The sequence below is a fragment of the Phocoena phocoena genome, chromosome 16 (assembly GCF_963924675.1).
Source record: "Phocoena phocoena chromosome 16, mPhoPho1.1, whole genome shotgun sequence".
NCBI lineage: Eukaryota > Metazoa > Chordata > Mammalia > Artiodactyla > Phocoenidae > Phocoena > Phocoena phocoena.
In genome coordinates, this window is record NC_089234.1 from 26,296,038 (window position 1) to 26,320,642 (window position 24,605).

Here is a 24,605-nt window from a genome sequence, read left to right on the forward strand (position 1 = left end):
TAACCTGAATCATCATGACGAAAACACCAGACTAACCCAAATGAGGAACATTCTCGAAAGAAAGAAAGAAAGAAAGAGAGAAAGAGAAAAAGAGAGGGAGGGAGGGAGGGAGAGAGAAAAAGAAAGGAAAAGAAAGAAAGAAAAAAAACTGGCTGGTATTCATAAAAAATTTCAATGTCATAAAAGACCAAGAAAGGCTGAAGAACTGTTTCAGATTAAAGGAGACTAAAGAAACATGACAACTAAATGCAATATGTGATCCCTGACTGAAGGGAAAAAACTAAAAAGTTTATTATTGGGACACTTGACAGAATTGGAATATGAAAAGTACTGTATCAATGCTAAATTTCTTGAATTTGATAACTGTACTAAAGATTATGTAAGAGAATATCCTTGTTCTTAGGAAACATACACTGAAATATTAAGGGATAAAAGGTCGTGATATATATAATCTACTCTCAAATGGTTTAGAATAAAGTTTATATACATATGTATGTGTCTGTGTACAAAAAGAGAATAATAAAACAAGTAGCAGAAGGGTATATAGGAGATCTCTGTATTATCCTTGCAACATTTCTGTAAGTTTGAGATTATTTCAAAATAAAAATTCAAAAGAATTCACCATCAGTTGACCTGATTAAATGTCCTGACACCAATTAGGTAAGGAGGAAATGGGGCTGGACTCACATTCTAGATAACAATACAATCGTCTATGGTAGGGGAGCAAGCCAACTTTTTCCTTCCCTTTGGAGCTTTCAGAGGAAAACTATTACCAACATAAATATTTCCCGCTCTCTGCCTTCTGTTACTGCATGCACACAACCCAGTTTTGCTAACTCTCGAGACTGTAGCCTACCTAGGACCACTTAGCATCCTGGCAACAGCTCCCATTCTCTAAATACCAAAAAGTTCTACCAAATGCAGCCACTGCTCATTTCCTTCTTTATAAAGAACCTAGAGAACAGAATAAGTCTTTAAAACCTCTGAAATGAGACTGATTAAGATGCTAATCTTGGGCTCACTTGGGAGGATTAATGAGCCATATTTGGATTCTGGCAACAGAAATCCACTTCCCTTGACTACTTTCCCCACAATGCTTCTTTCCAGGTGGGCTGAACCAAAAGAAAACTTCTCTTCCTGGGCCAGAGGGAACCAGGATCCTCTGCCAGTCACTGGGCTCTGGTCACAAAAAGTATTTGGCTATAGTAGGTATTAACGATGTACCTTGGATGTACACTCATCCCAGAAAAAAGGCAAAGGAGAAAGAACTGCACTTCAAACATAATAAGCGGGTTTCCCTGGTGGCTCAGTGGTTAAGAATCCGCCTGCCAATGCAGGGGGCACGGGTTCGAGCCCTGGTCCGGGAAGATCCCACATGCCGCGGAGCAACTAAGCTCATGTGCCACAACTACTGAGCCTGCGCTCTAGAACCCACGAGCCACAATTACTCAGCCTGCGATCCTAGAGCCCATTCTCCACAATGAGAAGCCACCGCAATGAGAAGCCCGTGCACCGCAATGAAGAGTAACCTCCACTCACCGCAGCTAGAGAAAGCCCGTGCAGAGCAACGAAGACCTAATGCAGCCAAAAATAAATAAATAAAATAAATTTTAAAAAACCATAATAAGCTATCAAGCAAATGATAGGTCACAGGTCTTTTTGTGGAATACATTTATACTCCAACAGCCACTCCAACCTTCTTTTTTCTTTTTTGGCTGTGTTGGGTCTTTGTTGCTGCACATGGGCTTTCTCTAGCTGCAGCGAGCAGGGTCTACTCTCATTGTGGTGTGCAGGCTTCTCATTGTGGTGGCTTCTCTTGCTGCGGAGCATGGTTTCTAGAGCGTGCAGGCTTCAGCAGGTGTGGCATGAGGGCTCACTAGTTGTGGCTCATGGGCTCTAGAGTGCAGACTCAGTAGTTGTGGCTCACAGGCTTAGGTGCTCCACAGCATGTGGGATCTTCCCGGACCAGGGCTCAAACCTGTGTCCCCTGCACTGGCAGGCGGATTCTTAACCACTGCGCCATCATGGAAGTCTCTCCAACTTTCTCTTTTAGAAAGATCTTAACCACTGTTTTTTGGGTTTCTTTTTTTGGCTGCATTGGGTCTTTGTTGCTGTGCACAGGCTTTCTCTAGTTGTGGCGAGTGGGGCCTACTCTTCGTTGCAGTGCGCGGGCTTCTCATTGCAGTGGCTTCTCTTGTTGTGGAGCACGGGCTCTAGGTGTGCGGGCTCAGTAGTTGTGGCGCGTGTGCTTAGTTGCTCTGCGGCATGTGGGATCTTCCTGGACCAGGGCTCGAACCTGTGTCCCCTTGCATTGGCAGGAGGATTCTTAACCACTGTGCCACCAGAGAAGCCCTTAACCACTGTTTAACTGCTTCACTGCCTTACTATCTCTTTCCACCCTTGAAAATCCTAGGAATACATTTTTTTTTCCTAAGGAAAAAGGACATTTCTAAAGGGCATTCTCTCTAAGGACCCAAGTTTCTTAAGGGTTAGTTCTAAATAAGGGTGCTTTTCTCTGGGATTCACAAGATAAATATATGATGGTATGTTCTATTAATTTGAAGCTAAATCCTATCCAAAGTCACATGGGTTTTGATACTTTTTCCTCATATGAGGCCGCTGGGCTAAAGACAATGGGTTGCTACTAAAAAATGTTCATGTTATTTTTGAAATGGGATTGTCCGATTCGAGCTATAGAAAAGGACTTCGCTCATTCTTTATTTTTGGTTGTGCTGGGTCTTCATTGCTGAGCCCAGGCTTTCTCTAGTTGTGGTGAGTGGGGGCTACTCTTCGTTGTGGTGCGCGGGCTTCTCATTGCAGTGGCTTCTCTTGTTGCGGAGAATGGGCTCTACGCTCGCGGGCTCAGTAGTTGTGGCGCACAGGCTTAGTTGCTCTGCGGCATGTGGGATCTTCCCGGACCAGGGCTCGAACCCATGTCCCCTTGCATTGGCAGGCGGATTCTTCACCACTGCGCCACCAGGAAAGCCCCTCATTCTTTTATTTATTTATTTTACAGTGTTGGCCCAATTAAGTTATGAATTTTTATTTTATTTTTTTGGCCACACCACAAAGCTTGAGGGATCTTGGTTCCCCGACCTGGGCCCTCAGCAGTGAAAGCAGAGTCCTAACCACTGGACCGCCAGGGAATTCCTCTCATTCTTTCGGCACGTTAGCTAAATAGCTATTAATATCTTCGTTTTGTGCCCCAAGACCGTAGAATCCTAACAATTGTGTTAGAAGCCCCAAGCCTGAGAGCTGAATTTTATTAGAAGCTGATTTTTTTTTTTTTTTTTTTTTGCAGTACACGGGCCTCTCACTGTTGTGGCCTCTCCCGTTGCAGAGCACAGGCTCCGGACGCGCAGGCTCAGCGGCCATGGCTCACGGGCCTAGCCACTCTGCGGCATGTGGGATCTTCCCGGACCGGGGCACGAACCCGTGTCCCCTGCATCAGCAGGCGGACTCTCAACCACTGTGCCACCAGGGAAGCCCTAGAAGCTGACTTTTATTAGAGAAGACAATCAGCCATTGATATATTTTTTAATAAGTTTATTTATTTATTTTTGGCTGTGTTGGGTTCATTGCTGCACGTGGGCTTTCTCTAGTTGCGGTGAGCTGGGGTTACTCTTCGTTGCAGTGCGTGGGCTTCTCATGGCAGTGGTTCTCCTGTTGCGGTGCACAGGTTCTAGGCACTTGGGCTTCAGTAGTTATGGCATGCGGGGGCTCAGTAGTTGCGGCACTCAGGCTCAGTAGTTGTGGCCCATGGGCTCTAGAGCGCAGGCTCAGTAGTTGTGGTGCACAGGCTTAGCTGCTCCGTAGCATGTGGGATCTTCCCGGACCAGAGCTCGAACCCATGTCCCCTGCATTGGCAGGCGGATTCTTAACCACTGCGCCACCAGGGATGTCCCCAGCCATTGATATCTTATCCTGTGGTACAATTTTAGTCAGTTCAGCTCTGAGATGCATACTGATTAATCACAGATGAATATAAATGGACTAATCGAGCCAAGACATTCAAAGCCCTAAAGCAGCTAATGAAGCTGCCATGCACATGGTTACTGCCAAGTAGCCAAGGCGAGAGGAGAGAGTGGGGGTGGGATAGATAATGCAGACAAACACAAGTGCTGTTCTTCTGACCACCCTAGAACCTCTTTCAGCACACCAGGGCATACAACAATTTCCTGAGGTCACATGTGGAAGCTGGGAAGACTTCAAACCAGTGCCCAGCTGTCCACTCAAATTCCAGAGCTTCTCAAATCAACAGCCCACTAGACCATATACTTTATGAGAACAGGAACTGTGTTGGTCTCCTTGAAAACTAGGTTCTTAATACCTAATTCAGTGTCTGGCACACATTATGTGCTCGAGAAATACTTGACTTAGTAGATAAATGAATTTCTGCCAAGAGCAAAGTTCCTGGAAAAGATGCTGTTCTGGAGTCTTTCCAGCACAAATTACTCCCTCCTTGACCCACCAAAAGAACTAAAAGGTTTAAAAAAAAAAAAAGAACTAAAAGGATGGCCAGGCCAGGCCATGTCTAACACAATGTGCTATCCCCCTTTCCTGAACAATCAGCTTAACATCACATAAAACAGATAAGGTACAAGGTGCAAAGTGACTAGTTAGTCACGATTACATCCACAATCATTATCTCCTTGGGGGAAATCATAACATTCTCCAGGACTGTTATGATTCAAATGGTCTCAAATTAACCTCTGCCTTGCAAAAGCTGATTCATCCAGAGAGAAACGACCATATAAATAGAACTGCTTCAGCCATAAACAAAAAAAAGGAAATCCTGTCATTTGTAACAACATAGATGAACCTTGAGGACCTTATGCTAATTTAATACATCAGACAGAGGAAGATAAATAATGTATAATCTCATTTACATGTGAAATCTAAAAAAACCAAATTCATATAAACAGAAAGTAGAATTGTGGTTGCCAAGGGGCTGGGTGTTGTAGGGAATGGGGAGACGTTGGTCAAAGGGTATAAACTTCTAGTTATAAGATGAATAAGTTCTGAGGATCTAATATACAGCATGGTGACTACAGTTAAAAATAATGTCTTATATACTTGAAAGTTGCTATGAGAATAGATCTTAAATGTTCTTAACACACACACACAAACTGTAATTATGTGAGGTGATGGATGTGTTAACTAACATTATTGTGGTAATCATTTTGCAAAATATATGTGATTCAAATCATCATGCTGTACACCTTAAACTTACATAATGTTATATGTCAATTATATCTCAATAAAGCTGGGGGGAGAAAAGAGATCTTTAAGTAAATAAAGAAATGAACAGATAGATAAGATAGGTCTCTCTTTACCAGGGCTTTCAAAGTTTTTTTTTTACCATGACCTACAGAAAGAAATACAGTTTGCACTGTAACCCAGAACATACATGTCTCTAACTGAAAACAAAAGTTTCCCCAAACAATATTTATCCTTATTATGTGTGATGCACTGATACTTTCTATTCTATTCCTTTTAATGACCACAGCTTGTACCAGAAAGCAAGGAAGTGCTCAAAGCGGTCATATCAAAGGAACTAGTTTGAAGGGGCTCTCACTGATCAAATTTGGAATTACTTGAGCACCAAAAATAATCATAAATGAAATTAACTGTAAACATTGAATAAATAAAAATTCACAGGCCCCCCAAAAGGGGGAAAACTTACTTGCCACCGTCAGTTGTCATTATTAGACAAACTCCTTACCTGAAAATTGGCGATTTAAGGGAAAGAATTAAGCATTTTCCTTGCCTTTTCAGGAGAAACTGTGGTTCATCCTCCAGTTTGTGAAGGAAAGCTATTCTAGACACTGCCAGCTAATAATGTAGAAAGAATGACAGAATTAGAAAATCATCATTCTGCAAACCCCCTCCCCCCAGTGAAATAAGTGATTCTGGCAAAAATTCACCAGTGGGTGATCATTAGGTAAAAGGATATTAGAGACAGGATATTCACAAGGTGCCAAATTACTACTTCACAGATTATCTACCAATTGCAAAGAGAAAAATAAATTTATTTTACAGTGAGGAGATATGGCAGTCACCACCAGAAGCAAGTAATCAAATTTACCACCACCAACGGTGGGACAACTTGACAGTATGTGCCTCCTGTGGTGATAGAATATGAAGCACACAGTATCATCTATGAAATACTCTTGCCAAAAATGTTTAACCCGAATCAAATTAAGCTTTTAATCCTAACTTCTAGAATGGAAATATATGAGATAGAGTCACAAGTTAAATAACACCATAAGGACACAGACAAACCCAGAATATAGAACATTCTAAAGATAAATGGCCTGGTCTCTTCAAAAAGTCAATGCCAAGGAAAAAAACAATAGGGTGGAGAAAACTGTATTAGATTTTTAAAGTCTAAAGAGATATAACTACCTAATGAAATGAGAATTCTGCTTGGATTTTGGTTTGTAAAACCAGCTATAGCTATAAAAGGCAGTTTGGGAACAAAAAGGAAATTTTAATACATGGACTGGATATTAGCTAATATTGGTAAATTACTGTTAAGTTTCTTAGGTGTGACAATGGTACTATGATTATGTAGGAGAATGTCCTTATTTAGCATGCATGCTGAAATATCAACACATCTGCAACTTATTTTCAAATGGTGTATGAAAAATATATACACATATATATTGATAAAGCAAATTATGACTAAATATTAATAATTTTGACTCAAGGGCTTCCCTGGTGGCTCAATGGTTGAGAGTCCGCCTGCCGACACAGGGGACACGGGTTCGTGCCCTGGTCTGGGAAGATCCCACATGCCGCAAAGCTGCTGGGCCCGTGAGCCACGGCCGCTGAGCCTGTGCGTCCAGAGCCTGTGCTCCGCAACGGGTGAGGCCACAGCAGTGAGAGGCCCGCGTACCGCAAAAAAAAAAAAAAAAAAAAAAAAAAATTTGACTCAAGTGTGAGATGTAGGTGGTCACTGTTGTATTATTTCAATTTTGCTGTGTTTGAAATTTTTCATACTAAAATTTGAGGAAAAAATGCTGTGCAACCCTTTAAGATGATATTACAATTCATTAATAGAATGCAACTTGTAGTCTGAAGATACCACTCTAGCCCACAGTAGGGTAGTCATCATATTATCTTAGCTCTCTGGGACTTCCTTGGTGGTCCAGGGGGTAAGACGCCGTGCTCCCAGTGCAGGGGGCCGGCATTCGATCCCTGGTTGGGGAACTAGATCTTGCATGCATGCCACAACTAGGAGTTCGCATGTTACAACTAAGAAGTCCTCATGCCACAACTAAGAGTCCGCATGCTGCAACTAAGACCAGGAGCAGCCTAAATAAATAAATAAATATTTTTAAAATAGTATTATCTTAGCTCTCACTTTATTACCAGTATGGAGGCAGTTTTCTTTAACCTGTGGCCCAAAGAGAAGAATGAACCTTCATGAAAAAGCTCACATGGAATGAGGCTTTCTTATTCTGCAACCCTTTGTCAAGAGTCTCCCAAGTTTTATATTTTTCTGCCAATTAATAACTCGCTTTACTTGAAAAGGAAGAATAATCAGTTGAAAAATTCCTACTAGTGTCAGGAAAATTTCATTTCGTCCCTCTACTTTTAGATGATCTTTCCCAATTCAGGGTCCATCACAGATAACATTAAAGTCCTTTTGATCCTCTTCCTCACCAATTAATGTCCCCAACTACCCTTAGCCTCCAGTTCCCAAGCTGCTTTCCAGGACACCTGGAAGCAAGCTACATGGCTGACTGCAGAAAAACCTTTGCTCCCACACTACATCTGGCCCTGCCTTTCCACCAAATCAAATGCCAATTTATTGCCCTCTGATGTACAGTCTATCAGTCCACTTCCTGGACGGCCCCACTTCACATTGGGCCAGAAACCCAAAACAATAATGTGAGTTCTACAACCGGGCAAGTAATTGTTCAACAAGCGTGGAACAAGGAAAGGTCAGTTGTGATATGTGCACATGTGGCAGCCCTTCACAACTCAAACTACAGTGGTAACAGTGGTAACAGAAGGCTGGTGTTCCAGAAGAGGCATGCACTGAGAAGCCAGCCAACAGGCAGCCAGGAGTGCTTGTCCATCTAACTCCTTCAGACTTCCAAAGACCAAAGTAAAGAAACAAAGACAAATGCACTCACCCGTTCCATAAACATATCCAATATCATTTTAGAAACTGGGGTGACCAACTGAGCATCTATGAGCATAGAGAGGTGGTTAGAGAAGGTAAAGCTAAGACAAATAACTCTATACTCTCTCTCCTAATCAAAACTGCACACTGAATTTCAAACACCTGGCTTCTTCTGAAACCCTCTTGGCACTTGCCCTGAGTTTGAGTGGGTGGAAAAGAAGAAAGGGACTCTGCCTGCTTCCTTGTTAAAAACAAAGCAGCAGCTGGCTTTCCCTCTTTTAACTCATCTGACTGCTGTCATGGCAAGTTGAGCACATACCCAGAGAGAAATTTCAGGCCTCGAGAGGTGGCTGTGCTAAAGAGGACAATGTCAATGAGAGCAATACCAGCAACAATGACACCCACCACACACCTCACTGTTACCCTGTCCCCCAAACTCTACTAGAAATTAGGTTCTTTGCTTCTGATTTTGAGAGCCGAGCTATTAAGAATGCCCTTTTTGGGACTTCACTGACGGTCCACTGGTTAGGACTCTGCACTTTCACTGCCAAGGGTGCAAGTTCAATCCCTGATCGGGGAACTAAGATCCCACAAGTTGCGCAGCACAGCCCAAAAAAAGCCCTTTTTTTCACAGCTTCCTTTCAGATACAAGTAGTGGAAAATGTGCCAGGAGACTAGTTCTAACGGCTAAGCGTGTTTGAGCACTAGTGAGAGAAAAAGGGAGAGCTGGACCAATAAGAAGCCAGACTACACAGAACTGCTTCTTCTCAAGAAAGTCTTCATTTTATAGTCCTGAGGACAAATAAATGTTTAGAAGAACTTCTTGGTTTAGAAGTGTCAAATGAAGAAGGTTCAGATCATTTGGGGAAAGCCCCAGTAAAAAGAAATGACAAAGTTAAGTCATCAAAATACAGGCCTCTGGAAGCCATCTTATTGATATGAATATTCCCTAGGGGAAAAAGAATCACAGTACCTTTATTTTCCCTAACTGTGCTCAAATGCCTGCAAGACTGAGGCTACTCAAGCTACCAAGATTCCAAATTGCCAAAGTCAGCCTGACTCAAATTCAAGTCACACCCTAATGTGCTACTCAACAATCTCCAAACTAATATAGTCATGTATTTTATTATACAACAAGAAACACAAAAAGGGCACAGGAGGGACTTCCCTGGCAGTTCAGTGGTTAATACTCCACACTTACACTGCGGGGGCACAGGTTCAATCCCTGGTCAGGGAACTAAGATCCCACGTGCTGCATGGCGTGGCCAAAAAAAAAGGCACAAGAAAGAGATACTTATATTAGTGTGCCCAACCTTGCCTCTTCTAATACTCAGCCCATTACATAAACTTGTCTGCCAAAGTTTATCATACTTGGTTCTTTCAGCCTCCACTTATGCCTTGAACAATTCACCAGCTCATTTCCAAGTGGGCCAAAGCTAATGACTCGGGGAATTTCCTGGTGATCCAGTGGTTAGGACTCTGAGCTTCCACTGCCAGGGGCCCGGGTTCGATCCCTGGTTGGGGAAGTAAGACCCCACAAGCCGCAGCACGGCCAAAATCAAAAAAAGTTAGTGACTCATTCAACCTTCTTCTCATGGCTTCTCATGCTGATTAATGATGATATATTGCTTACTCTAGGGAGATGGTAGCTCTAACACCAATTTTTTTTTCAAATATTACCCTTACTCTAACAGCAATTTTTTTTTTTCAAATATTACCCTTACTCAATCTTTTTCCTGACAGTGACTACTAAAATCTCTTCACTACACTTTCCCATGTTCCAACTGAAACAGATTAACTTGAGGTATGAGGCATCCTGGAAGAGTTTTGCTTCAACTTAGAAGGCTATTTCTATGAGGCCTAAGCCAAACAGGTGTTAAGTCATAGTTCCTCCCAGGTTGCCTTTCAGACTCTGTTTAAATGTTCTCTGTAAACCTCTGGAGGTTACACGGATTCAAACCTCCTAGCTCAGATTCTGAATTCACAAAGCTTGAGACAGACAGTACCCTACAGGTGTGTTTGTCCAGGATAAACTATATTTAAATAAACTCCTGATACATCCACTCTCTCCAGGCACCTGCTTCTCCCTCTTAAACTCAAGCACACCATATCTTGCTGTCCAGGTAAGCACAGTAAAGAAATATCCTATCCCTCAAATATCTTATCCCTCAGAGTTACAATATGCAAACCCACCAACGTCTTTGGGAACACCTAAACTCTGGCCAGAACAGCTTTACATGAGAAAGCCAAATAAGCAAATATATGAGCTAAATTTTTGTTCATTTCTTTGGCTTATGTGTTAGCAAGGGAAAGAGTGGGAGTAAGAAAAGATGGCAATAGATTTTTCTCATTCACTCTCACCTATTCCATACCTGATAGGGAACCATATGGCACAGAGTAGAGGCTACAAAGGTTAGCCTTGGAATGGTCAGCTAGAGCCGCTAGTCTTAAAAACCAGTGGTTACGAGGGCAGGAAGTTTGTTTACCATTACAGATCCAGTGCCTAAGTGCCTAAGCAAAATGTCTAGCACATAGCAGATATTCAATAAATATTGGTTAGAAGCAATTCAACAAGCTAGACCCAGAAGAAATCCAAAACTTGGTGAATCTCACAAAGAAAAGGTCCAAGCAGCTACAACAGTTCCACAGTTAATACAGGTGCTTATACTGAGCCTCAAGACCATATTAGTCTTATGCTAAATACCCCCAAACCCCATAGGTCCTCAGAATTAAAAAGGCCAGCCAGGGGTTATATCTCCAAAGGCAAACTCACTACCCTCCCCACCACCACCACCCCGACACACACCACTAAGAGGTCTTCCTCAAGCCCTGGCCTTAAAGGGCTTTAAAGGCTTTAAAGTCATTAACAGGTGATTCCTTAAGAGAAGATTCTGGTTGTGATACTTTTAGACTGTTCTTCTCTCTGTGCTTTAAAACAAAAATTTTCTGGAAAAGAATCTCTTTGTAATGATCTAAGTTTGAAGACCAAGGACAAAGGCAGCCTCAATCTGGAGGCAAATGACCACAGCCAAACACCACAGATCACAACTGACTAGAGCCTTGTCCATGAAGTTATACTGAATGAAGGGTACTAAGGCTTGCAAGGATTTGCCTAATCTGGGAACAAAGAGATCAAAGACCAGAGACAATGCTGGCTAGAAGTATTCTTCTAAACTGTCTACTCTGGGGGGACTTCCCTGGCAGTCCAATGTTTAAGACTCCGTGCTTCCATGGCAGGGGGCACGGGTGTGATCCCTCGTTGGGGAACTAAGATCTCACATCCCGTGCTGCGCGGCTAAAAAAATAAAAATAAACTGTCTACTCTCCACAGACCTAAAACCAAGAGCAGTATCAAGTATCCTAATATTTCACTTTCCCTTTCATCCCCCATCCCATGCCACAGATCTTACCACCCAGTCTAACTGTGAGATTGGAGATAACTCCAATAAGCAAGAGCCCCAACAAGATCTCTAAAAGGATAAAAGGAAATGTGTCTTTGGAATCTAAGCCCATGGTAGGGCTTGGGCAGATGCAAGGGAGAGGCATTGGTCCTTCTGCCCCTAAGGCCAGGACAACCCAGCCCTGCAGGCAGCACAGAGTTAACTACCCACCCGCTTTGAGAAGCACAAAGGTACATCACTGCAACATGCCTAACATTTACATTGCCTCTCTCTGCTCATTAAACAGGTTTTCGTTAAATAATGAACAAACTGTATTACAGACTCCGATGAGAATTCCAAAATTATAAATCAACTGGGAAAGCCCAAAGGGGCAGACAGACAGGGAAGGGGGGAGAAGGATAATATTGACTAATATAAAGGGCGCAGCTTGACAGTGGATATTCCTGCCACACCTGATCAAACACACTCCGTTGGGGGAGGGGAAAGAGAGCAAGAGAGGGGAGATGGGACAAGAGAGCCTGAAATTTGCATCCGGAAAAGATTAAAATGGATTCTTTGGGGATAGAGAAAATACATAATATATATTACTATAAATGCAAAACTGTACTAAAAGCTAACTCAAATGTCAAAGATTACAGCTTGAATAAATTTAAATATAAAAGCCATGTGCTTCTTGAGTTAATGAGAGAGACATAAAAGGACAAACTGGGCTAGGAGGCTGAACAGAGCCTTATGCTGCCTTTGCTGGGCAATGGGTTCAAAGAACAGCAGCAACTATAGTCAGAGGCTTCCCTTCATGGCTCTGAGCCTTGAGAAAGAACTGGCAAATCCCATTAATTTTCCAGTGTACATTTGCTATTTTTAAAAATTAAGATACAATTCATATGCCATAAAATTCACCCTTCTAAAGTATACACTTCAATGGTTTTTAGTATATTCACAAAGCTGTACAACCATCATCATTATCTAATTCCAGAACATTTTCATCACCCCAAAAGGAAACCCTATAACCATTAGCAGTTACTCCCCATGCCCACTCCCAGCTCCTGGCAACCACACATCTGCTTTAACTCCTTCAGAATAACCTCCTAAAGGATTCCTAAGAGAACTGAAAGACCAAATGAGGGGCAGCAGTCAAGTCTCACTGGTGGTGAGCTATGGCTTTATCCAAAGTACCAATATGCAAACTTTGCTCTTAGGCACTCCATACCTTCCAAGTGCAACCCTCTCTTTAGATTTGGTATTAGAATATTCTATTACTCTAGATGTTACAGAGCATCCAGTTGTCATGCATTTTAGGCAAATACTGACTGCAAATGTAGTCCAGAGACATATCTGTGAGAATAACTGATATGGACTTGCTAAACTTACTAGGGACAGTGGACTTATTTCCTTCACAATGCTCAGATAATGTTCCTGGAGGAGTAGGTAGCGCTTATGTCAGTAAAAGATTCTGACTGCTTACAAGAAAAGAGACAAAATCATTTAGGTTGACTGACAATGTCCAATGAACCACCTATTTCCATTAGTAATATTCTTAACCAACCCAGCCAACAAATAACCTAGAAAAGTGCAAATAGAAAGCCTTTGTAAAAAGAGACCAAGCCCAAGTCATTTTCATGAGTTAAACTGAATAGAGTCTTAGAATTCCTGCCATACTTCCTCCAAACTAAGTGGTACAACATTCCCAGTCACATAGCACAGGCAGTCCCTTCAGTCTCTCTCTCCAAGTTCAAAACCCTTTCCCAGCCTCCAACCGTTAACAGGCTTCCAAGAAAGCAGTCCTCCTGACACTGCCAATCAGAAAAATCTGTTTGTTTTGGTAAAAGAAACAAGAAATTGGTCATGGATTGCAGAGTCTAGGACCACAGGGGCAGTTGACCCATAAACCTGTTCCTGGAAGCCAGCACTATGTGGGGGGTCAGAACCAATCAGAAGACTATGAAATGCTCTATTTTGGGTCCACTCTGTTATTTTCTCAGGCAGGTAATATGCTAAAACCCAAGAACAATGGGGCAACCTTGGCAGGCACCATTTCAACATCTGCCACAGCTGTTGGTCCCTGGAAAATACTACAACCTTCTTCCTTGCTCTGAGGGAAAGCCTGGCAACCTTGTTGGAACCCAGCTATGTTCCTAGTACCACTGACAGAACTGGCTCCTCAGTGCATTCTGGTTTTAATAGTTTCAAGCTGAAGATAATCTGGATTCCTAACCCAAAGATGTAAGAAAATTAGGCAGCAGACTCAACTTTGGTAGCTCTTAGATGGTCTAGACTCCAAATCCTGGACTGCACTATTCACCACAGATACAGTCTCTGAACTGAAGTCTTGGGATATGTCAGAATGGAGAAAACAAGTGTGGGATATGGATTGGATGGCAAGTAGGAAATGTGGCTCTGTCAGGATAGCAGCACCACCTCAGCTCCTCAAGGTCTGCAGCGTGCCCAAAAAGCCTGCAAGACTACTCCAGTCTGACCTCAGCCATTTTAAGGTGTCCCCAGCCACTTAAAACAATTCCTAGCTGTCTATAAAATAATTGCCAAGTTTTCAAATGTATTAACTTGTTTAATCCCCTTAACTCTCTTAGAAAGACAATACTCTGAACTCTGACCCACCAAAAAGAGTTGTAAATATCTACTCACTACATTTTCTTTTTAATTGGGATGTGTACGCTTTATCTGAAAAGCTGAAAAGATCTGGCAGCAGCATGAATGCAACCAGAGATTATCATACTAAGTGAAGTAAGTCAGAAAGAGAAAGACAAATACCATATGATATCACTTGTATGTGGAGTCTAAAATATGACACAAATTAACCTACCTAAGAAGCAGAAACAGAACAGAAACAGACTAACCTACCTAAGAAGCAGAAACAGAAACTCACAGAACAGACTTGTGGTTTTGGGGTGTGGGGGGAGGGGAGAGATGTAGTGGGAGTTTGGAGTTAGTAGATGCAAACTATTACATATAAAATGGATGAACAACAAGGTCCTACTGTATAGCACAGGGAACTATATTCAGTATCCTGGGATAAACCATAATGGAAAAGAATATAAAAAAGAATGTATACATGTATAACTGAGTCACTTCGCTGTATAGCAGAAATTAACAAAACACTGTAAATCAACCATACTTGGATTAAAAAAAAAAATCTGTGCAAGCCACCAACTTTCTAAAGCAGCCAAATCACTTACAGTACAGGCCATAAAATGGAAACATGCCACCTAGTTGCATTAGCCCTGCTAACCAGCTAACAACAACAACCTCTATACTACTTGATCATTCTTGGTTAATACTGCCAACACTTTTTAACTGAGTAGAATTTGCTCCTTTTAAGAAACATGTAGGGGCTTCCCTGGTGGCGCAGTGGTTGAGAGTCCGCCTGCCAATGCAGGGGATGCACGTTCGTGCCCTGGTCCGGGAAGATCCCACATGCCGCGGAGCAGCTGGGCCAGTGAGCCATGGCTGCTGAGCCTGCGCGTCCGGAGCCTGTGCCGTGCAATGGGAGAGGCCACAACAGTGAGAGGCCCGCGTAACGCAAAAAAAAAAAAGAAAAAAATAAGAAACATGTAGGGGATCCTTAGATAACTTCTGCCCATGTTTAGGAAAGTAAAAAGGAATTTTTCTCCAGATATTCTCCTATTGATACATTTCTCATGAAAGGAAATATTTATTTGTTCGTTTATTATTTATTTAATTTGCAAAAGCTTTAAAAACTATTTCATTTGTGGTCTTAGATATGTTACTAGCTAAAACCATTCCAGGGTTATACACTGCAAAAGCCCTTTATAGTCAACAGAGGAACACGGCTCGGAGGCTTTCCCTTTAGGTCTACATATACCCCCTTGAAAAACCTGAAGTGTTGAGACTTGCCTCCTCCCTTGGCATGTTTTTATACATAATATAAGGCACTTCCTGTGTACCTTCTCCTCTAACTGTAAGAACAGAAACAATGCAGAACAGGGCACTAAACCAGGCATCAGGGGCCTGAATTCTGACGGAAACTCTGATGGAGTTTTTTTTTTTTTTTTTTCTGATGGAGTTTTCACCCTGCTTCTTACGATCTGTGACCCCAGCTAAATCACTTAAAGTATCTCTGGGCTTCAACTTCATTCATAAAAAGGGGACAATATCTAACATGCCTCCCCAACAGGGTTGTGTAAAAGTTCAATAAAGTATGGTAACTAGAATTACCATGGTGATCATTTTGAAATGTACAGAAATATCAAATCACAATGTTGTATAACAGGAACTAATATAGTATTATAGGTCAATTCTATTTCAAAAACAAACAACTCACAGAAAAAGAAATCACGATTGTGATTACCAGAGGCAGGGGGTGGGGGAAGGAGGAACTGGATGAAAGCAGCCAAAAAGTACAAACTTCCAGTTATATGATAAATAAGTACTAGGAATGTAATGTACATTATAAATATAATTAACACAGCTGTATGTTATATACGAAAGTTGTTAAGAGAGTAAATCCTAAGAGTTTTACATCACAAGGAAAAAAAAATTTTTTTTTCTATTTCTTTAATTTTGAATCTATGTGAGATGATAGATGTTCACTAAACTTACTGTGGTAATCATTTCATAATGTATGTAAGTCAAAGCATACGTACACCTTAAACTTACACAGTGGGCTTCCCTGGTGGCGCAGTGGTTGAGAATCTGCCTGCCAATGCAGAGGACACGGGTTCGAGCCCTGGTCTGGGAAGATCCCACATGCCGCGGAGCAACTAGGACCGTGAGCCACAACTACTGAGCCTGCGCGTCTGGAGCCTGTGCTCCGCAACAAGAGAGGCCGGGATAGTGAGAGGCCCGCGCACCGCGATGAAGAGTGGCCCCCACTTGCCGCAACTAGAGAAAGCCCACGCACAGAAACGAAGACCCAACACAGCCATAAATAAATAAATAAATAAATAAATAAATAAAATTAAAAAAAAAAAAACTTACACAGTGCTGTATGTCAGTTACATCTCAATGAAACTAGAAGAAAAAATGAAGTTCCCCATACAAAAAATAAATAAATAAATAAGTGAAAGAAAGTTCAATACAGTAATAAATATGAAAGTGGCTTTGAAAATTCTAAACACATGAATATTATGTAACATAATTATGATTAGGAAAACAGGGGCAGAGTGTGTGACACAAAAGATTCTGGGAACAAGAGAAGACTAAAAGATCTGCATTACAGAGAGCTAAGGCCCTAAAACCAACAATGATTTTCTGTAAGAAAAGGGTTTTGCTGCAAGTATTAAAAACTTCACTTGTGCCACCCACTTCCTATCTTATAGAATACATAAGTTAGAGAAAGAAAGTAGTTAAAGCAAAACAAAACAAAACCAAAAAATAGCCAAAAATAACTTACTTATAACTCAAGCAATGAAGGAAGTTTATAATTGTATGAATGCTGATTCCCCACTAAAATGGGACACTCTACTAGGAACTCTAGGAAGGATCAGCAATAAAGTAAACCAGAGCAAACTACACCCGTGGGCCAAAGCTGGCTTGCAGCCTATTTTTTAAAAGAAAATTTTATTTATCACTCATTCATTTAAGTATTACCTGAGTCTGCATTTGAGCTACAAAGGCAGAGTTGAGTAGTTGCACAGTTGCTACAGCCTGCAAGGCCTAAAATATTTATCATATAGTCTTTTACAGAAAAAGTCTGCCCATCCCTGCAATAAATCACACTTACCTGTTACATTGTTTAAAACCTCCTTTAGATGACTGAAACTATGCAGCAGAGGATCCCGTTCTTCATCCTGTAACACATAAATTAAAAAAAAAAAAATTCATTATCAGGCCAAGAGGAAAGAGGAAATAAAGGACAGATCAAGAGCTCTTTCTCTGAAACCAACCAGAAAATTCAGTTTTCCTTCTGAAGAAAACAAAGTTAGCTATAGTTCATTTTTCCAGTTCCCTAACCTCTTATCTCATAGAAGTACTCTGGGCTTACCTAAAACAGTACATCCTGAAATACTAAGCTTAATCTACACCATGACCATAGCACTCAAGCTACCATAGATTGCTAGGTCCTTTATATGTACTATGGTCTGAATGTTTGTGTCCCCTCAAAACTTCTAGGTTGGGATTTCCCTGGCGACTTCCCAGTGGTTAAGACTCTGTGCTTCCACTTCAGGGGGCGCGGGTTTGATCCCTGGTTGGGGAACTAAGATCCCACATGCCACATGGCGCGGCCACAAAAAAAAAAAAACTTCTATGTTGAAATCCTAAGGTGGGTGATTAGGTCATGAGGGCAGATTCCTCATGAATGGAATTAATGCCCTTTATACAAGAGGCCCAAGAGTGCTCCCTTGCCCTTCTACCATGTGAGGATACGATGAGAAGTCTGAGACCCAGAAGACGTCCCTCACCCGAGCATGCTGACATCCTGATCTTGAACTTCCAGCCCCCAGAAATAAATATCTGTTGTTTAAAGAAAAAAAAAAAAAAAATCTGTTGTTTATAAGCTACCCAGTCTTTGGCATTTGGTTTTGGTTAGAGCATCCCAAACAGACTGAGACATACAGACTAAGATGTATGTATTATTCTATCTTTTCTATTTCTTCATAGTCATCATAATCACGCATATTCATTTCTAAGACATTCCTGACTCCACTCGTACTTCTAATACAATCCACATTTATAAATGAACATAAGAAATTTCTAAACACACATATACATATTCACCAAGTTGGAAATGTCTAAACTTGATTTTACCATTGTACCAAAAACTGTCTTACATGACTGTACAAAAAATATCCTTGAACATACAAATGCAGTAAAGAAAGTCCGCTTTACAACAGGTAATCTTACTCATCTGATTGGCAAGATATGGTCTGCTCTATATAAGAAAAGTTGCTGAATTCCCAAGGAGTACCATTACCAAGCCATACTCCATGTATCAATAACTAAACTAACTGAAATGAATTTGATAGCTAATTATAGTTCTTGGGAATTAGAAGATAAGGAATCTTTCTGACATTTTTAGGCATATAAAAGAGATCCCAAGTGTTAGCTTAAGTTGTTTATGAAAACAGCTAGAAGAAAAATGGTATCATCTTTTGGCTTCCAGAGAAAAAAACGCAGCTTATAAATTTGACTCTAGTTGAAATAAAACAAAACGGTCCTTGAAACCCTTCTGAAAAACGCTGAATTCCTACTATTATCATTATTACCAGGGAATTGATTACTATTTTAACCACGCACCAGATCCCCTACAGCAACTCAGTGACCAGGTTCTCTACCCACTGCCCACTTACCAGTGGAGTATGGGTGCTCCATCGCGCATTTCGTTTGATGGCCCCAACCACAATGCTAATTTCCCCTTGAATGATGTAAATATTTTTATCCACCATCCTGGCAAACCTACTGAAACAGTGAAGAGAAAAGTTAGTTAATATTTGGTTACCCAAGAGCACACCCATGCTTAAATCAGTACCTGATAAGGTCAGAACTACGATTTAACTTTTCAGTACCAAGATTTCCCACCTGTAATACTAAGATGGGATGAAGCCCTTCTTATGTTATGAATCCAACTACCTGGCTCTTCTAGAGGTCTCTGCAAGTTCAAGATACAACTCAAAAAGCATCACACCAGAAACTTTTCAAAGGCACCTCAACAACCTCTAACAAGCATGTCAAATTCTTCAAAGTCAACTGTCCCCCAAATCTCTCCTACGAATCATACAGATACGCAGATACATCCATGTTGCTAGTTTGTTAAAGAAATATTTCAGATCTTCCTTTTATTCTTCCTTTTTTATCAACTCAATAAATAATGAAGGTTTAAGTTAAAAGAAAAGAATGAAGGCTGTTAGAAAAATAGCCCTGGTTTGGAACCACAGTTACAATGTCAATTTATAGACTGCATCCATTCTGCCAAGTCAGCTCCAGAAAATTGGACAGTGGCAGTGATGCAACCTTTGAAAAGTTCTGAAAAGTCAAGTTCACTTGCTTATAGCAGGAAATCGCTAATAAGCAGACTGTAAGGTAGACTCTTCTTGGCATAGAGAAAACCCTAGGAACATGTAAAATCAACCTAATCACTTCCCATTGTTTAGAAATCCTCCTGAGAAAAGACAAAATTTTAAAAAACGAAAGGGATAGAAAGCAGGGTAGGGGAGACATACAGTTAGACAAACATTTATATCAGGCTCAAGGAAAATTTAAAAAGTAAGGCTAACAGAGTAAGGAAAGGAATTCCAAAAATATTACTTAATAAGCACCTACTATGCATAAGGCATCTTTCAGAGTGCTAAGGATACAAAGCAAATAAGACATGGAAAGAGCTTCAGGCATACTGTGGAATGAAAAAAAAATTGTAATGCATGACTGTATGTTGCCAACTATGTAAAAACCAACCAACCAACCCACCTTACATAAAATACTAGATTTTTGTTTCCAAAAATATACCATATTTAACATACAGTAAGATACAAAGAGAATATAACAACCAGTATCCAGATTAAGAACAGTACAACTGAAGTCTCTGTGTGTCCTCCCTAATTATATCCTTCTCTCTTTCATCTATAGGTCCCACTATTCTTTTTTTTATAAATTTATTTACTTATTTATTTATTATTTTTGGCTGCGTTGGGTCTTTGTCGCTGCACACGGGCTTTTCTCTAGTTACGGCGAGTGGGGCCTACTCTTTGTAGTGGTGTGCGGGCTTCTCATTGGGTAGCTTCTCTTGTTGCAGAGCACGGGCTCTAGGCACGCGAGTTTCAGTAGTTGTGGCACTCGGGCTCAGTAGTTGTGGCTCGTGGGCTCTAGAGCGCAGGTTCATAGTTGTGGCGCACAGGCTTAGTTGCTCTGCAGCATGTGGGATCCTCCTGGACCAGGGCTTGAACCTGTGTCCCCTGCATTGGCAGGCAGATTCTTAACCACTGTGCCACCAGAGAAGCCCTGGTCCCACTACTCTTAATCTGATGTTTATTAAACGTTTATGTTGCTTTATACTTTTACTTCATTGATATGTATCTCTAGACAATATGTATCATTCTGCGTATTTTTATATTTTGTATAATTAATATAATTTTGTATGTGTTCTTCTGCAATTTGCCTTTTTCCCTTGAAACATTGTTTGTGAGTCATCTATGTTGTTAAGTATACGTAATGTATTTTGTACAGGCATATAAAGAGATACATAAACACAGAATAAAAGGTCTGGGCAGATGTACCCCAAACTCAACAATCATAGTCATCTCTAGAGAAGGTACTATGAAATCAGGGTGTAATCAGAGGATACTTAGCCTTATCTATATTTTAATTTTTTACAAGGAGAACATATTACTGTATCATCAATATAATTAAAAATTAATAATTATGAAAGAAATGATATACAATTTCTGCCCTTGAGGCATTTACAGAGTTCAGTAGGATCTAAAAGAAAACTGAGCCAGAGACATGAAAGGAAGAAAAGCACCCTGAAAGTAGCTCTATTTGCATATTTTTTACACAAGAAAGTGAGAAGAATGAAAACCACTATGATAAAGGAAAAAAGAACTGGTACAAATTTTGTCCAGGCCCATAACACCTCTCCCAATCCACAAGGGAACCCAACAAAAGACAACACTTATTTTAAAGACAATTTAAAGAAACAACTAGGTTACTCTCAGAAGACTAAATGCTCTAGACACACAACAATGTTCTCTTCAATGAATAGATAAGATTCAATGATGAGAACATACCACAGTGAAGAGGAGGAGAACCAAGAAGTATAAAAAAGATAAACAAATTCAAAAATAAAGTATCAGGGGCTTCCCTGGTGGTGCAGTGGTTGAGAGTCCGCCTGCCAATGCAGGGGACACAGGCTCGTGCCCTGGTCCGGGAAGATCCCATATAACGCAGAGCAGCTGACGCCCGTGAGCCATAGCCGCTGAGCCTGCGCGTCCGGAGCCTGTGCTCCGCAACGCGAGAGGCCACAACAGTGAGAGGCCCGCGTACAGCAAAAAAAAAAAAAAAGTATCAGAAAAGAAAAGATAAAATCTCTAGTATCTCTCCTTCCTTAAATTACTTAGACAAGATGAATATGCTCTAGATCTCTGGATTTTTTTTTAATACACGTTACATTTTATTTTATTTATTTATTTTTATATATTTATTTTGGCTGCATCGGGTCTTAGTTGCAGCACGCAGAATCTCCGTTGCAGCATGCATGATCTTTTGTTGTGGCGTGCAGGCTTCTCTCTAGTTGTGACACGCAGGCTCTAGAGCACGTGGGCTCTGTAGTTTGCGGCACACAGGCTCTCTAGTTGAGGTGTGCAGGCTCAGTAGTTAAGGCACGCAGGCTTAGCTGCCCTGTGGCGTGTGGGATCCTAGTTCCCCAACCGGGGATCAAACCCATGTCCCCTGCATTGGAAGGCAGATTCTTAACCACTGGACCACCAGGGAAGTTCCTGGAAGGTTTTTTTTAAGAAACTCCTAACAACACGGGGAGGGGGAAGGGTAAGCTGGGACAAAGTGAGAGAGTGGCATGGACTTATATATACTACCAAATGTAAAATAGGTAGCTAGTGGGAAGCAGCCACATAGCACAAGGAGATCAGTTCAGTGCTTTGTGACCACCTAGAGGGGTGGGATAGGGAGGGTGAGAGAGAGACGCAAGAGGGAGGAGATATGGGGATATATGTATATGTATAGCTGATTCACTCTGTTATAAAGCAGAAACTAACACACCGTAGTAAAGCAGTTATACTCCAATAAAGATGTTAAGGGACTTCCCTGGTGGCACAGAGGTTGGGAGTCCACCTACCATTGCAGGGGACACATTGCAGGGCGGGTTCGAGCCCTGGTCTGGAAAGATCCCACATGCCATGGAGCAACTAAGCCCGTGCGCCACAACTACTGAGCCACATGCCACAACTACTGAAGCCCGCACGCCTAGAGCCTGTGTTCGCAGCAAGAGAAGCCACCGCAATGAGAAGCCCGCGCACCGCAACAAAGAGCAGCCCCCGCTCACTGCAACTAGATAAAGCCCATACAGCAATGAAGACCCAACACAGCCAAAAATTAATTAATTAATTTTTTTTAAAAAAAGAAAGAAACTCCTAACAGAGGCTGCCTCCAGAGAAAGGAACTGGGGAACAGTGGTGAGAGGAAGACTTATTTTTCTCTGCATATTCTTTTGTACTTTTTGAATTCTGTGTCACATACACATATTACCTATTTTTAAATTTTAATTAACAGATTTTTTTAATGAGTAGGCGCTACAGAAAAGTAGTTGTATTATTCCATGTATAAATGATTAAGAGCAGCAATCAAAGTTAATTAACTAACAAACATTTATTTCAGTCAACCAGATATTACTTAGCACATGCTAAGCAAAATGCTAGACAGAGTCATACAGAATTGTCCCTACCCACCCACAAGGAATTTATAATCTAGGAGATTAAACACATACATCTACACACAAACCCATACATATCTCCAATACATAAGTGATACACAGTGTCACAGTAGTGAAGCAAAGAAAATTATTTCTGGCAGAGGACCCTGGAAAGGCAAATGAAAGACAGGATTCAAACAGTCAAAAACACAAGGAGAGGGCTTCCCTGGTGGCGCAGTGGTTGAGAGTCTGCCTGCCGATGCAGGGGACACGGGTTCATGCCCCGGTCTGGGAGGATCCCACATGCCGCGGAGCGGCTGGGCCCGTGAGCCGTGGCCGCTAAGCCTGCACGTTTGGAGCCTGTGCTCCGCAACGGGAGAGGCCACAAAAGTGAGAGGCCACAACAGTGAGAGGCCCGCGTACTGGGAAAAAAAAAAAAAAAAACACAAGGAGAGAATGGCAAGAGTAAAGGCTTATTGGTAGGAAAATGCAATATGTATTTAGGGGGTCATGATTATTCCAGACTTGTTGGAACATTATTCCTAGGAGAATAATAGCATGTAAAGCTAGAAAAGCAAGTTGTAGGAGGAGCATATCATGGAGGGCTTTCAATATATATAGTACATATATAGACTACCTATCGTAAAAAATATTTTGGGGGGCCTGGAGGGGGCCACTATAAAATAAGAATATTTAATTTCTCTCTTTTTTTTTTTGGCTGTGCTGCACAGCATGTGGGATCTCAGTTTCCCAACCAGGGATCAAACCTGCGCCCCCTGCAGTGGAAGTGCAGAGTCTTAACCACTGGACCACTGGGGAAGCCCGTTTAATTTCTCTTTTAAAGAACTAAGAGAATGAGAGAAAACACCTATACTGAGAACACCACAGCAACAAGTAAATAACAACACTACACTACAAATTGCAAACAAAAGTGTCAACAGGACTTAACTGAGATCTAATAGGATCTACATGCTATTTGGAAGGCTTTCTGGAGGAAATAAATTTTGAACTGGGATACCAACTGAAATAATCAACCTAACACTCAATCAAAATTCATTAGGCATCAGAAGCTAACAATTTTCTAAAATAGCAAAGATCTAAGCAAAAAATCACTGTCTTAAGTTTCTTAGTAAAAAAGAAACATCTCAGGAATAAAGAGGAATTATTTTCAAGGACTACGCAGAGTTGCCTAATCTCCCTCCAAGCCTCTGAGCATGTCTCCTCACCCAAGAATCTCCCAAGGGAATTTGTCCTTGATGCTCAAATGGGAAGCTCCAATGAACCACTTGCTGTCTGGTAGCCAATGACCTAGAACCCCTTGCCATAAGGTCACAAAGGCCGGCAGAGACCTCACGAGTATGGTAGAAAAGAACTTAAGGTTTACCTTTTATCAGAAATAATATGAGAAGGAATGACCAAATACACACCAACGAATATCCCCCAGCCAAATAAGCTAGTGGTTTATCTGCTCAGAGACTGCGAGCAACATATATTCTTTGAAAGCACGATCTGTTTAAAGCTGGGCCTATAGGATTACAATGGTGCTTTGCTGGATTCTGCAACTGGCAACTCCCTCTAGATCTAAACAAAAGCAGGAGAAACAGAAAGAATAAATTGGATCCTTCATGGAATACCAAAAATTCTCTTTAGAATGAGTTAAAGACTTAAATGTAAAAAAGCAAAACCTGAAAACTTTTAGAATATAAGAGGGTGTTCCCTGGTGGTCTAGTGG

General features: G+C 41.3%; 1 protein-coding gene across 17 annotated transcripts in view; it reads right to left on the reverse strand.

Annotated features, from left to right (window-relative positions):
• Positions 1 to 24,605, reverse strand: part of GBF1 (golgi brefeldin A resistant guanine nucleotide exchange factor 1) — a 122,510-nt gene that overhangs the window by 89,103 nt on the left and 8,802 nt on the right. For 16 of the 17 annotated variants that reach the window (XM_065894289.1, XM_065894288.1, XM_065894286.1 and 13 more), the window contains exons 1-2: positions 18,807 to 18,902; positions 17,240 to 17,306 (exon numbers count right to left, since the gene is read on the reverse strand). In XM_065894289.1, the coding sequence (XP_065750361.1) occupies positions 17,240 to 17,306; positions 18,807 to 18,902 (163 nt within the window). Of the gene's footprint in view, positions 1 to 17,239; positions 17,307 to 18,806; positions 18,916 to 24,605 lie in introns of those variants that run through there. The other variant, XM_065894278.1, reaches the window with a different exon arrangement.